The 12,831-nt window shown below is 26.1% G+C and overlaps 1 protein-coding gene across 4 annotated transcripts in view; it reads left to right on the plus strand.

Annotated features, from left to right (window-relative positions):
• The window catches only part of LOC145268841 (uncharacterized), a 177,877-nt gene that overhangs the window by 59,196 nt on the left and 105,850 nt on the right, over positions 1-12,831 (plus strand). For all 4 annotated transcript variants that reach the window (XM_080124508.1, XM_080124509.1, XM_080124512.1 and 1 more), the window contains exon 18: positions 6,207-6,321. In XM_080124508.1, coding sequence (XP_079980634.1) covers positions 6,207-6,321 — 115 coding nt within the window. The remainder of the gene's footprint in view (positions 1-6,206; positions 6,322-12,831) is intronic.

The following is a 12,831-nucleotide window of genomic DNA, read 5'->3' on the forward strand; positions in this document are numbered from 1 at the left end:
CTATGATCTCTGGATGAGATCACAGTAGGCACGAAAGTTCGGGGGATTTGTTCAAAGGATTCTTCTCTACGATTGCGAAACTTGATCGATGATAGCTGCAGATCTAAAAAACATTGGTACTTCCTTCTGCAAGTCTGTTTTTCACCATTTTGGGACGCAATGCAGCATTCTGCCTTTTAAAACAAGCTCTTTTAAAGATGAGACTTAGTTGGTTTGGTCACGCTGCATGCCGAAACTCGGAGTTCATCCACGAAGCAATAGCTCCAGAGCCACTCCAAGATTGGAAGACCAGCTGAAGACATGGTTACACCGTCAAAGCCGATGTGGAACCTATCTCTGATCGACAGGTCTACAGTGTTCACTGCTGGTGCCAAGATTGGTTACCCATAACTATCGTCAGATCTGCAGAACGTTGTGCATAGTCTGTGTCCATCCAGGACGCTGCCTGTTCTATGGTATGAGACGTGTCAACCCATCCGGGCGAATGTTACTTCAAGTCTGTTAGTGCTATCAGATCAGGCTGTCTGAAGTATTGGCATCCTGACCTGAGATGCATAAAATGTTGTTTTTCCTCTTTAACTTTCTCTTTTCAAAACTCTGTCACGTTCTACAAAGTCGAAACAACAATTTTCTTTTACAAGACAACCAAACCAAACACCATGAATAAATATTTGAAGATATAAAGAAGTTGGAGCATGAAAACTTTCTCAAATTTGAATGGATCTGACGTCAAATAAACTGAAAGTGGTTAATATGCTGTAAAAATGAAAATTACAAAAAGTGTTGATCTCCTCTCTGACCTTAAACTATATCCAGTGGTGAGGCCCCAGCTTGCAGGTTTTGGGGAGTGTGGAGCCACCCTTTGTCATTGCTCCCAGGTCCACTCTGACCCTGAGTGGTAGTGCCTGTTAGTTTCTATTTAACCCATAGTTGGGACCCTGACTTGAAAAAAAAACAAATATATTCTATTAAAAAAACTTTTCTTCAAAATCACTGAATTCGGCATTAAATAACCCGAAAAGGGTTGATATGCCGTAAAACAAAACCAACCAACCCTGAGATAAAGAGAAGGATAGCATTGGAGTTGGTAGATTTTGGCAAAGTGGATAATATCATGAGAAACTAAAAACAAATATTTCAAAGGGAAGATCTTCAATGAAATATATATCTATATATCTAGAAAAGTGAACGTTTGTGTGTCTGTACATTTCCCTACATAATAACTCTGTCAATTTTGAGTCTACAGACTCGAAATTTGATAAACAGGGTACTGAGATTTGGGAAAAACTTTGTGATCGGTTTTCGGCCAGAAATTTAGCTGTTAAGGGGTCAAAGTTCAAGGATTTGACCTAAGAACTCTACCAAAATCCTCCAAACATTTTGGGTCTAAACACTTAAAATTTTAGATATAGGTTCCTTGGACATGGATCTAACTTAACTTGATTTGAGCCCAAAACAATAAATGTTAAGGGGTCATAATAGGGGTCAAAGTTAAAAAAAAAAAATTGATCACTGCGGTCTCTACCAAATTACTCAGACAATTTCTGGTCTAAACATTTGAAATTTTACATAAAGGGTATTCAGAGATAGGCCAAGCTTTTTAATCGGTTTGGGTAAAAAATTTTTAGTTACCAATATATAAATGTATGTTTGCATGTCTGGCTTGTTCGACCTTTCAGATGACAAATATTGAAAAATTAGCACCTTCAACTCGGCACGTTTCTAAAAGGGGGGGGGGTTCGTTTCTTCGGCGATATTTTTGAAAGTCATCCTCTCCTTTCGATTGTCTAGCCTTAATTTAAACATAAGTCACTTCCGGTTTGGCGGTGGTCGTAACAGCAAAGACGTCAGGTTTTTTTCGCGTTCTTTTCCTCCTTCGCGGTGCGGGTTTGAACTTGCCTTCCTCCTACCACTTTTTTTTTTTTTCTTTTTGCTCGGCAGACACATCCAAACACCCGGGCAACGCCGGGCTGAAATGCTAGAGTGTGTGTGTGTGTGTGTGTATATATATATATATATATATATATATATATATATATATATATATATATAAATTTAAAGGAGATTAGAATAATAGTCTAAAGAGCTAAGTGTATTTTAATGTAATAGTGAAATTACTAGTTTAATTAAAATACAGGAAATGCTCGTTGTAATTTAGATATATAATAAGCTCGATAGTTAAATGTCCTAGAGCTAATTCAATATTAAGTAATGTGATTTATAATTTAAAAGTTTTAAAATTTTTTTAAATTTAACAATCAAAATTTAATTAAATTAAAAATCAGTTTCATAAGAAGGAACAACAACAAAGTCAATTATCTGTACGATCGTTTCGGAAATCCGTGCTTTTTATTTGTGGTATACATGAAGTCACGTAGAATAATTATACATAGTTTTTTTGGTAAGCACGGTCTCCTCATCAGCAAATTTAGGAGGATTTCTATTGAATTGAAAAGACACCAAAAATAAACCTAGCATTAAAAGTAAGGCAGATGAATCTGAAAAATTGAAGTAAAAGGTTTGGATATAAAATTTATAAGAAAATTAATAAGAAAATTTGTATAGGTTAGAGATAGAAATGAGTAGAAAAAATATATATATTTTTGAATTTACATAATAAATTTGATTTAAAAATATATAGATATATAATTACCTTTTGGTTTTTCTTTTTTTGAAATCAGGAACTGTATTTAAAGTAGTCATTTAGATGTTTGCTATAGCTTTTTATTTTATTGAATGATGAATTTTAAAAGGGCGACGCTCGTGCAGTAAATTGTTTCCGTTAGCGTATTTTGATTTAGAGACGCTACAGTTAATATCTATAGAGAGAGAGTTTTTTTTTTTTTTTTTTTTTTTTTTTTTTTTTTTGCAAGTTTTTAAGGGGAGATAATTGTCATGGCTTTATTTATTATTTGATTTACGAGTCTAAGGGCGGTAATTGGTTTAACTTAATTTATTAAAAAAAAAAAAAAAAAAAAAAATCTATTTTTACTAATGAGTAATTTTTAATAATTTAAGGTGGTTTATATTTATTAAATTTAAACCAACGTTTATGATTACACGATAGAAGCTCGTGTCTTGAATTTACTAGTTTGGTTGTGCTTTTTATATCTTCATATTTTAAAATTTTTAGGGTTTCTTTTGTACATAATGTACAAAATTTATCTCCTGGTTTATATGATTTGCAAGTCTCAATTATTTGCCATTTTAAGTTGAAAGAAATATTGCTATTTTTTAGTTGCCAAATATAGTTGGATAGAGTAGTTTGGTTTGATAGAGAGTTATTTTTAAAAGAATGTTTGTGCGTTGAAATTCTATGTTTTATTGGGCCAGATGTGGAACCAATATATATTACCTCTTGATTATTATGATTATTTTCCGTTAGGTCTATTGTTGGATTATAATGTGGTGGGTTGGTTAATAATTGATCGGTAGATTGATTTAAGTTGGTGTTATTATTTAATCTGGTAGTTGAGTTATGGCTGTTGATAGGTTCTTGTATATTTGGAGTTTTTGATACTGTGCAGCTATAGATAACATTTTTAATTTTACATGAGCCTTGTAGGGGACATTTATTTTTTCTTCTACAGTTACAGTCCGATGTATTTTGTATAGTTGCATTTTGTAGTTTATTAATTTTATTATTATTAGAGCTAATTATTTTCTGATGAAGGTTAGGCATAGTAGAGTAAGAGACTTTAATTGTGTTCTTATTGAAAATCTTATTATATCTATGGGGGGCTTTAAAGTTCTTATCTAATATTTTAAAAAATTCTCTAGCTATGTTTGTTTGTTTCTAGGTTTTTGGAATACGGGGGGTTGAACCATAGGATCTCCTTGTGTCTATTCTTACGTTTGCGGGTTTTAGTTTGTTGTTTATTTATATTATTATCTAATATTTGTAGTTTGGTTTTATCTTTTTTTGTCTCCTGGTTATTTTTCTTAACTCGTATACGGGAAGACATTGCCATATTATATGTTATTACGCTCTTAATAGGTTTATTTTTAATGCAGTTTATGTTTCTATTATTTTCATTTATGAATTTAATTTGTGAATTATATTATATAATTTAATTTGTGAATTATATTATATTTTTTTTAATAAATAAAGTTAAACCAATTACCGCCCTTAGACTCGTAAATCAAATAATAAATAAAGCCATGACAATTATCTCCCCTTAAAAACTTGCAAAAAAAAAAAAAAAAAAAAAAACTCTCTCTCTATAGATATTAACTGTAGCGTCTCTAAATCAAAATACGCTAACGGAAACAATTTACTGCACGAGCGTCGCCCTTTTAAAATTCATCATTCAATAAAATAAAAAGCTATAGCAAACATCTAAATGACTACTTTAAATACAGTTCCTGATTTCAAAAAAAGAAAAACCAAAAGGTAATTATATATCTATATATTTTTAAATCAAATTTATTATGTAAATTCAAAAATATATATATTTTTTCTACTCATTTCTATCTCTAACCTATACAAATTTTCTTATTAATTTTCTTATAAATTTTATATCCAAACCTTTTACTTCAATTTTTCAGATTCATCTGCCTTACTTTTAATGCTAGGTTTATTTTTGGTGTCTTTTCAATTCAATAGAAATCCTCCTAAATTTGCTGATGAGGAGACCGTGCTTACCAAAAAAACTATGTATAATTATTCTACGTGACTTCATGTATACCACAAATAAAAAGCACGGATTTCCGAAACGATCGTACAGATAATTGACTTTGTTGTTGTTCCTTCTTATGAAACTGATTTTTAATTTAATTAAATTTTGATTGTTAAATTTAAAAAAATTTTAAAACTTTTAAATTATAAATCACATTACTTAATATATATATATATATATATATATATAACCAGTGATGATCTACGGTAGTGAAACATGGGCCCTTACAACCTGCCAAACTGAAATCTTGGCAGTGGCACAAAGGAAGATGGAGAGAATAATGTTAGGCATCACTCTACAAGACAGAAAGACAAACATCTGGATCTACCAACAAACAAGAGTTATTGACATTAATACTGCCATCAAAACATAGATGAGCAGATCATGTAGCCAGACAACATGACAACAGATGGTCCATCAGGACAACAAAATGGACACCTCGTGAAAATAAGAGGCCAAAGGGAAGATCAAGAACAAGATGGAGGAAGGACCTGATACAGCACATGGGTTCCACATGGCTGAGGATAGCTTGAGACATGCCGTAAAGCAAAATAACCAAACCAAACACGATGAATAAATATTTGAAAATATAAAAAAAAAAAACTTTGTGTTTAAGATAGTCGACAGATCAATTTTTAAAAAGATATGCCGTTTTTAGCAAAAAAAAATATTACATACTTTTTTTTTTTTTTACAGTGGTCACCACTTATCAAGGCCCAGAAGCCACTCAGGGATAAGGGTTATTGCAAGTACATTACGTTAGTGTGGAGATTTGATGAAGTGTTTACTTAAGGGGGCGGTTCATTAGGAATTTGTTAACGTTGGACTTGAAGACATCCAAGTTGTAGTCTGGTGGGAAGCAGGCAGACGGAACAGAGTTACTTGTCATGCTGATAATAATAATATATCTGAAAATCACGAAAAATCATTGAGTAGAAAGTTATTAACTTCATCTCTTCTGTCCTCGGTCAGTGGAGGAAAAATCCTTCATGAATGAGACAAGTTTTATTATTGTTCCTATCCAGAGTGCCCCTTTTTGTTGAGCTAAATTTTCCTCATATTAAAAAGCGACCTTGTGCCTAACTCTGCGCTTGTGGGGAGGCAACTCGATAGGAACATTTGAGGAGAGAAATGCGTTGTTTCGAACATAACTCTGAAACAAATATTTTAGATTGCTTGGTTATGGCTGCTATATTTGTTGTCTATAGTGATAGACTTTTTTACTAAAAACGCGACAGCATTTGTTCTACTTGATGGATTTTCATAATTTTTGGATATGTTACTATTTTTTACATGACAATTAAGTACGTAATATTGTTTTTGCTTAAAACAATGTTTTTAAAAAATCGATTTGTCGACAATAACAAGCACCAGACTTGCTTGTAAATTTATTTGTATGATTTTCAAATCTGCTGCAAACTGTAGAAGCACCAAATAGTTTAATAACAATAGAATCAATCCGAGAAGTTTTTTTTTGTCTTGGGCAAAGTCTGCATCAGTAAAGACTTTAATTTTTGTTTCTTTCAGAGTACGTCTTACGGATGAGCATACGGTACACATCTTCAATTTTAATGGCACGGCATGTATCTCAAGTGGTGATCTCTCGGCATTCTTATGGAAAATCGACATCATTAGAACCATGGTAACACTTTTTCCCTTTTTTCTTTTCTATGTGTTTAACCTCTGACCTTTTAACTTTTTTCTGTAATTTTTTTCTCCTATATTTTTTCTGTCATTTTTTCTGTAATTTTTTCTGTAATTTTTTCTGTAATTTTTTTCTCCTATATTTTTTCTGTAATTTTTTTCTCCTATATTTTTTCTGTAATTTTTTCTGTAATTTTTTCTGTAATTTTTTTCTCCTATATTTTTTCTGTAATTCTTTTCTCCTATATTTTTTCTCCTATATTTTTTCTGTAATTTTTTTCTCCTATATTTTTTCTCCTATATTTTTTCTGTAATTTTTTTCTCTTATATTTTTTCTGTAATTTTTTTCTCCTATATTTTTTCTGTAATTTTTTTCTCTTATATTTTTTCTGTAATTTTTTTCTCTTATATTTTTTCTGTAATTTTTTTCTCTTATATTTTTTCTGTAATTTTTTTCTCCTATATTTTTTCTGTAATTTTTTTCTCTTATATTTTTTCTGTAATTTTTTCTCCTATATTTTTTCTGTAATTTTTTCTCCTATATTTTTTCTGTAATTTTTTCTCCTATATTTTTTCTCCTATATTTTTTCTGTAATTTTTTCTCCTATATTTTTTCTGTAATTTTTTCTCCTGTATTTTTTCTCCTGTATTTTTTCTCCTATATTTTTTCTCCTGTATTTTTTCTTCTATATTTTTTCTGTAATTTTTTCTCCTATATTTTTTCTGTAATTTTTTCTCCTATATTTTTTCTGTAATTTTTTCTCCTATATTTTTTCTGTAATTTTTTCTCCTATATTTTTTCTGTAATTTTTTCTCCTATATTTTTTCTGTAATTTTTTCTTCTATATTTTTTCTGTAATTTTTTTCTCCTATATTTTTTCTGTAATTTTTTTCTCCTATATTTTTTCTGTAATTTTTTCTCCTATATTTTTTCTGTAATTTTTTCTCCTATATTTTTTCTGTAATTTTTTCTCCTATATTTTTTCTGTAATTTTTTCTCCTATATTTTTTCTGTAATTTTTTCTCCTATATTTTTTCTGTAATTTTTTCTCCTATATTTTTTCTCCTATATTTTTTCTCCTATATTTTTTCTCCTATATTTTTTCTGTAATTTTTTCTCCTATATTTTTTCTGTAATTTTTTCTCCTGTATTTTTTCTCCTGTATTTTTTCTCCTGTATTTTTTCTCCTATATTTTTTCTCCTGTATTTTTTCTCCTATATTTTTTCTCCTGTATTTTTTCTCCTATATTTTTTCTGTAATTTTTTCTCCTATATTTTTTCTGTAATTTTTTCTCCTATATTTTTTCTGTAATTTTTTCTCCTATATTTTTTCTGTAATTTTTTCTTCTATATTTTTTCTGTAATTTTTTTCTCCTATATTTTTTCTGTAATTTTTTTCTCCTATATTTTTTCTGTAATTTTTTCTCCTATATTTTTTCTGTAATTTTTTCTCCTATATTTTTTCTGTAATTTTTTCTCCTATATTTTTTCTGTAATTTTTTCTCCTATATTTTTTCTGTAATTTTTTCTCCTATATTTTTTCTGTAATTTTTTCTCCTATATTTTTTCTGTAATTTTTTCTTCTATATTTTTTCTGTAATTTTTTTCTCCTATATTTTTTCTGTAATTTTTTTCTCCTATATTTTTTCTGTAATTTTTTTCTCCTATATTTTTTCTGTAATTTTTTTCTCCTATATTTTTTCTGTAATTTTTCTCCTATATTTTTTCTGTAATTTTTTCTCCTATATTTTTTCTCCTATATTTTTTCTGTAATTTTTTTCTCCTATATTTTTTCTGTAATTTTTTTCTCCTATATTTTTTCTGTAATTTTTTCTCCTATATTTTTTCTGTAATTTTTTCTCCTATATTTTTTCTGTAATTTTTTCTCCTATATTTTTTCTGTAATTTTTTCTCCTATATTTTTTCTGTAATTTTTTCTCCTATATTTTTTCTCCTATATTTTTTCTGTAATTTTTTCTCCTATATTTTTTCTGTAATTTTTTCTCCTGTATTTTTTCTCCTGTATTTTTTCTCCTATATTTTTTCTCCTGTATTTTTTCTCCTATATTTTTTCTGTAATTTTTTCTCCTATATTTTTTCTGTAATTTTTTCTCCTATATTTTTTCTGTAATTTTTTCTCCTATATTTTTTCTGTAATTTTTTCTCCTATATTTTTTCTGTAATTTTTTCTCCTATATTTTTTCTGTAATTTTTTCTCCTATATTTTTTCTGTAATTTTTTCTTCTATATTTTTTCTGTAATTTTTTTCTCCTATATTTTTTCTGTAATTTTTTTCTCCTATATTTTTTCTGTAATTTTTTTCTCCTATATTTTTTCTGTAATTTTTTCTCCTATATTTTTTCTGTAATTTTTTCTCCTATATTTTTTCTGTAATTTTTTCTCCTATATTTTTTCTGTAATTTTTTCTCCTATATTTTTTCTGTAATTTTTTCTCCTATATTTTTTCTGTAATTTTTTCTCCTATATTTTTTCTCCTATATTTTTTCTGTAATTTTTTCTCCTATATTTTTTCTGTAATTTTTTCTCCTGTATTTTTTCTCCTGTATTTTTTCTCCTATATTTTGCTCCTATATTTTTTCTCCTGTATTTTTTCTCCTATATTTTTTCTGTAATTTTTTCTCCTATATTTTTTCTGTAATTTTTTCTCATATATTTTTTCTGTAATTTTTTCTCCTATATTTTTTCTGTAATTTTTTCTCATATATTTTTTCTGTAATTTTTTCTCCTATATTTTTTCTGTAATTTTTTCTTCTATATTTTTTCTGTAATTTTTTTCTCCTATATTTTTTCTGTAATTTTTTCTCCTATATTTTTTCTGTAATTTTTTCTCCTGTATTTTTTCTCCTGTATTTTTTCTCCTGTATTTTTTCTCCTGTATTTTTTCTCCTGTATTTTTTCTCCTGTATTTTTTCTCCTGTATTTTTTCTCCTGTATTTTTTCTCCTATATTTTGCTCCTATATTTTTTCTCCTGTATTTTTTCTCCTATATTTTTTCTGTAATTTTTTTCTCCTATATTTTTTCTGTAATTTTTTCTCCTATATTTTTTCTGTAATTTTTTCTCCTATATTTTTTCTGTAATTTTTTCTCCTATATTTTTTCTGTAATTTTTTCTCCTATATTTTTTCTGTAATTTTTTCTCCTATATTTTTTCTGTAATTTTTTCTCCTATGTTTTTTCTCCTATATTTTTTCTGTAATTTTTTCTCCTATATTTTTTCTGTAATTTTTTCTCCTATATTTTTTCTGTAATTTTTTCTCCTATATTTTTTCTGTAATTTTTTCTCCTATATTTTTTCTGTAATTTTTTCTCCTATATTTTTTCTGTAATTTTTTCTCCTATATTTTTTCTCCTATATTTTTTCTGTAATTTTTTCTCCTATATTTTTTCTGTAATTTTTTCTCCTGTATTTTTTCTCCTGTATTTTTTCTCCTATATTTTTTCTCCTGTATTTTTTCTCCTATATTTTTTCTGTAATTTTTTCTCCTATATTTTTTCTGTAATTTTTTCTCCTATATTTTTTCTGTAATTTTTTCTCCTATATTTTTTCTGTAATTTTTTCTCCTATATTTTTTCTGTAATTTTTTTCTCCTATATTTTTTCTGTAATTTTTTTCTCATATATTTTTTCTGTAATTTTTTTCTCCTATATTTTTTCTCCTATATTATTTCTGTAATTTGTTTCTCCTATATTTTTTCTCCTATATTTTTTCTGTAATTTTTTCTCCTATATTTTTTCTGTAATTTTTTTCTCCTATATTTTTTCTGTAATTTTTTTCTCTTATATTTTTTCTGTAATTTTTTTCTCCTATATTTTTTCTGTAAATTTTTTCTCTTATATTTTTTCTGTAATTTTTTTCTCCTGTATTTTTTCTCCTATATTTTTTCTCCTGTATTTTTTCTCCTATATTTTTTCTGTAATTTTTTCTCCTATATTTTTTCTGTAATTTTTTCTCCTATATTTTTTCTGTAATTTTTTCTCCTATATTTTTTCTGTAATTTTTTCTCCTATATTTTTTCTGTAATTTTTTCTCCTATATTTTTTCTGTAATTTTTTCTCCTATATTTTTTCTGTAATTTTTTCTCCTATATTTTTTCTGTAATTTTTTCTCCTATATTTTTTCTGTAATTTTTTCTCCTATATTTTTTCTGTAATTTTTTCTCCTATATTTTTTCTGTAATTTTTTCTTCTATATTTTTTCTGTAATTTTTTTCTCCTATATTTTTTCTGTAATTTTTTTCTCCTATATTTTTTCTGTAATTTTTTCTCCTATATTTTTTCTGTAATTTTTTCTCCTATATTTTTTCTGTAATTTTTTCTCCTATATTTTTTCTGTAATTTTTTCTCCTATATTTTTTCTGTAATTTTTTCTCCTATATTTTTTCTTCTATATTTTTTCTGTAATTTTTTCTCCTATATTTTTTCTGTAATTTTTTCTCCTGTATTTTTTCTCCTGTATTTTTTCTCCTGTATTTTTTCTCCTATATTTTGCTCCTATATTTTTTCTCCTGTATTTTTTCTCCTATATTTTTTCTGTAATTTTTTCTCCTATATTTTTTCTGTAATTTTTTCTCCTATATTTTTTCTGTAATTTTTTCTCCTATATTTTTTCTGTAATTTTTTCTCCTGTATTTTTTCTCCTGTATTTTTTCTCCTGTATTTTTTCTCCTGTATTTTTTCTCCTGTATTTTTTCTCCTGTATTTTTTCTCCTATATTTTTTCTGTAATTTTTTCTCCTATATTTTTTCTGTAATTTTTTCTCCTATATTTTTTCTGTAATTTTTTCTCCTATATTTTTTCTGTAATTTTTTCTCCTATATTTTTTCTGTAATTTTTTCTCCTATATTTTTTCTCCTATATTTTTTCTGTAATTTTTTCTCCTATATTTTTTCTGTAATTTTTTCTCCTATATTTTTTCTGTAATTTTTTCTCCTATATTTTTTCTGTAATTTTTTCTCCTATATTTTTTCTGTAATTTTTTCTCCTATATTTTTTCTGTAATTTTTTCTCCTATATTTTTTCTCCTATATTTTTTCTCCTATATTTTTTCTGTAATTTTTTCTCCTATATTTTTTCTGTAATTTTTTCTCCTGTATTTTTTCTCCTGTATTTTTTCTCCTATATTTTTTCTCCTGTATTTTTTCTCCTATATTTTTTCTGTAATTTTTTCTCCTATATTTTTTCTGTAATTTTTTCTCCTATATTTTTTCTGTAATTTTTTCTCCTATATTTTTTCTGTAATTTTTTCTCCTATATTTTTTCTGTAATTTTTTTCTCCTATATTTTTTCTGTAATTTTTTTCTCATATATTTTTTCTGTAATTTTTTTCTCCTATATTTTTTCTCCTATATTATTTCTGTAATTTGTTTCTCCTATATTTTTTCTCCTATATTTTTTCTGTAATTTTTTTCTCCTATATTTTTTCTGTAATTTTTTTCTCCTATATTTTTTCTGTAATTTTTTTCTCCTATATTTTTTCTGTAATTTTTTTCTCCTATATTTTTTCTGTAAATTTTTTCTCTTATATTTTTTCTGTAATTTTTTTCTCCTGTATTTTTTCTCCTATATTTTTTCTCCTGTATTTTTTCTCCTATATTTTTTCTGTAATTTTTTCTCCTATATTTTTTCTGTAATTTTTTCTCCTATATTTTTTCTGTAATTTTTTCTCCTATATTTTTTCTGTAATTTTTTCTCCTATATTTTTTCTGTAATTTTTTCTCCTATATTTTTTCTGTAATTTTTTCTCCTATATTTTTTCTGTAATTTTTTCTCCTGTATTTTTTCTCCTGTATTTTTTCTCCTGTATTTTTTCTCCTGTATTTTTTCTCCTGTATTTTTTCTCCTGTATTTTTTCTCCTATATTTTTTCTGTAATTTTTTCTCCTATATTTTTTCTGTAATTTTTTCTCCTATATTTTTTCTGTAATTTTTTCTCCTATATTTTTTCTGTAATTTTTTCTCCTATATTTTTTCTCCTATATTTTTTCTGTAATTTTTTCTCCTATATTTTTTCTGTAATTTTTTCTCCTATATTTTTTCTGTAATTTTTTCTCCTATATTTTTTCTGTAATTTTTTCTCCTATATTTTTTCTGTAATTTTTTCTCCTATATTTTTTCTGTAATTTTTTCTCCTATATTTTTTCTGTAATTTTTTCTCCTATATTTTTTCTCCTATATTTTTTCTGTAATTTTTTCTCCTATATTTTTTCTGTAATTTTTTCTCCTGTATTTTTTCTCCTGTATTTTTTCTCCTATATTTTTTCTCCTGTATTTTTTCTCCTATATTTTTTCTGTAATTTTTTCTCCTATATTTTTTCTGTAATTTTTTCTCCTATATTTTTTCTGTAATTTTTTCTCCTATATTTTTTCTGTAATTTTTTCTCCTGTATTTTTTCTCCTGTATTTTTTCTCCTGTATTTTTTCTCCTATATTTTTTCTCCTGTATTTTTTCTCCTATATTTTTTCTGTAATTTTTTCTCCTATATTTTT

Source organism: Euprymna scolopes, chromosome 44 (genome assembly GCF_053919585.1).
Source record: "Euprymna scolopes isolate OS-2025 chromosome 44, ASM5391958v1, whole genome shotgun sequence".
NCBI lineage: Eukaryota > Metazoa > Mollusca > Cephalopoda > Sepiida > Sepiolidae > Euprymna > Euprymna scolopes.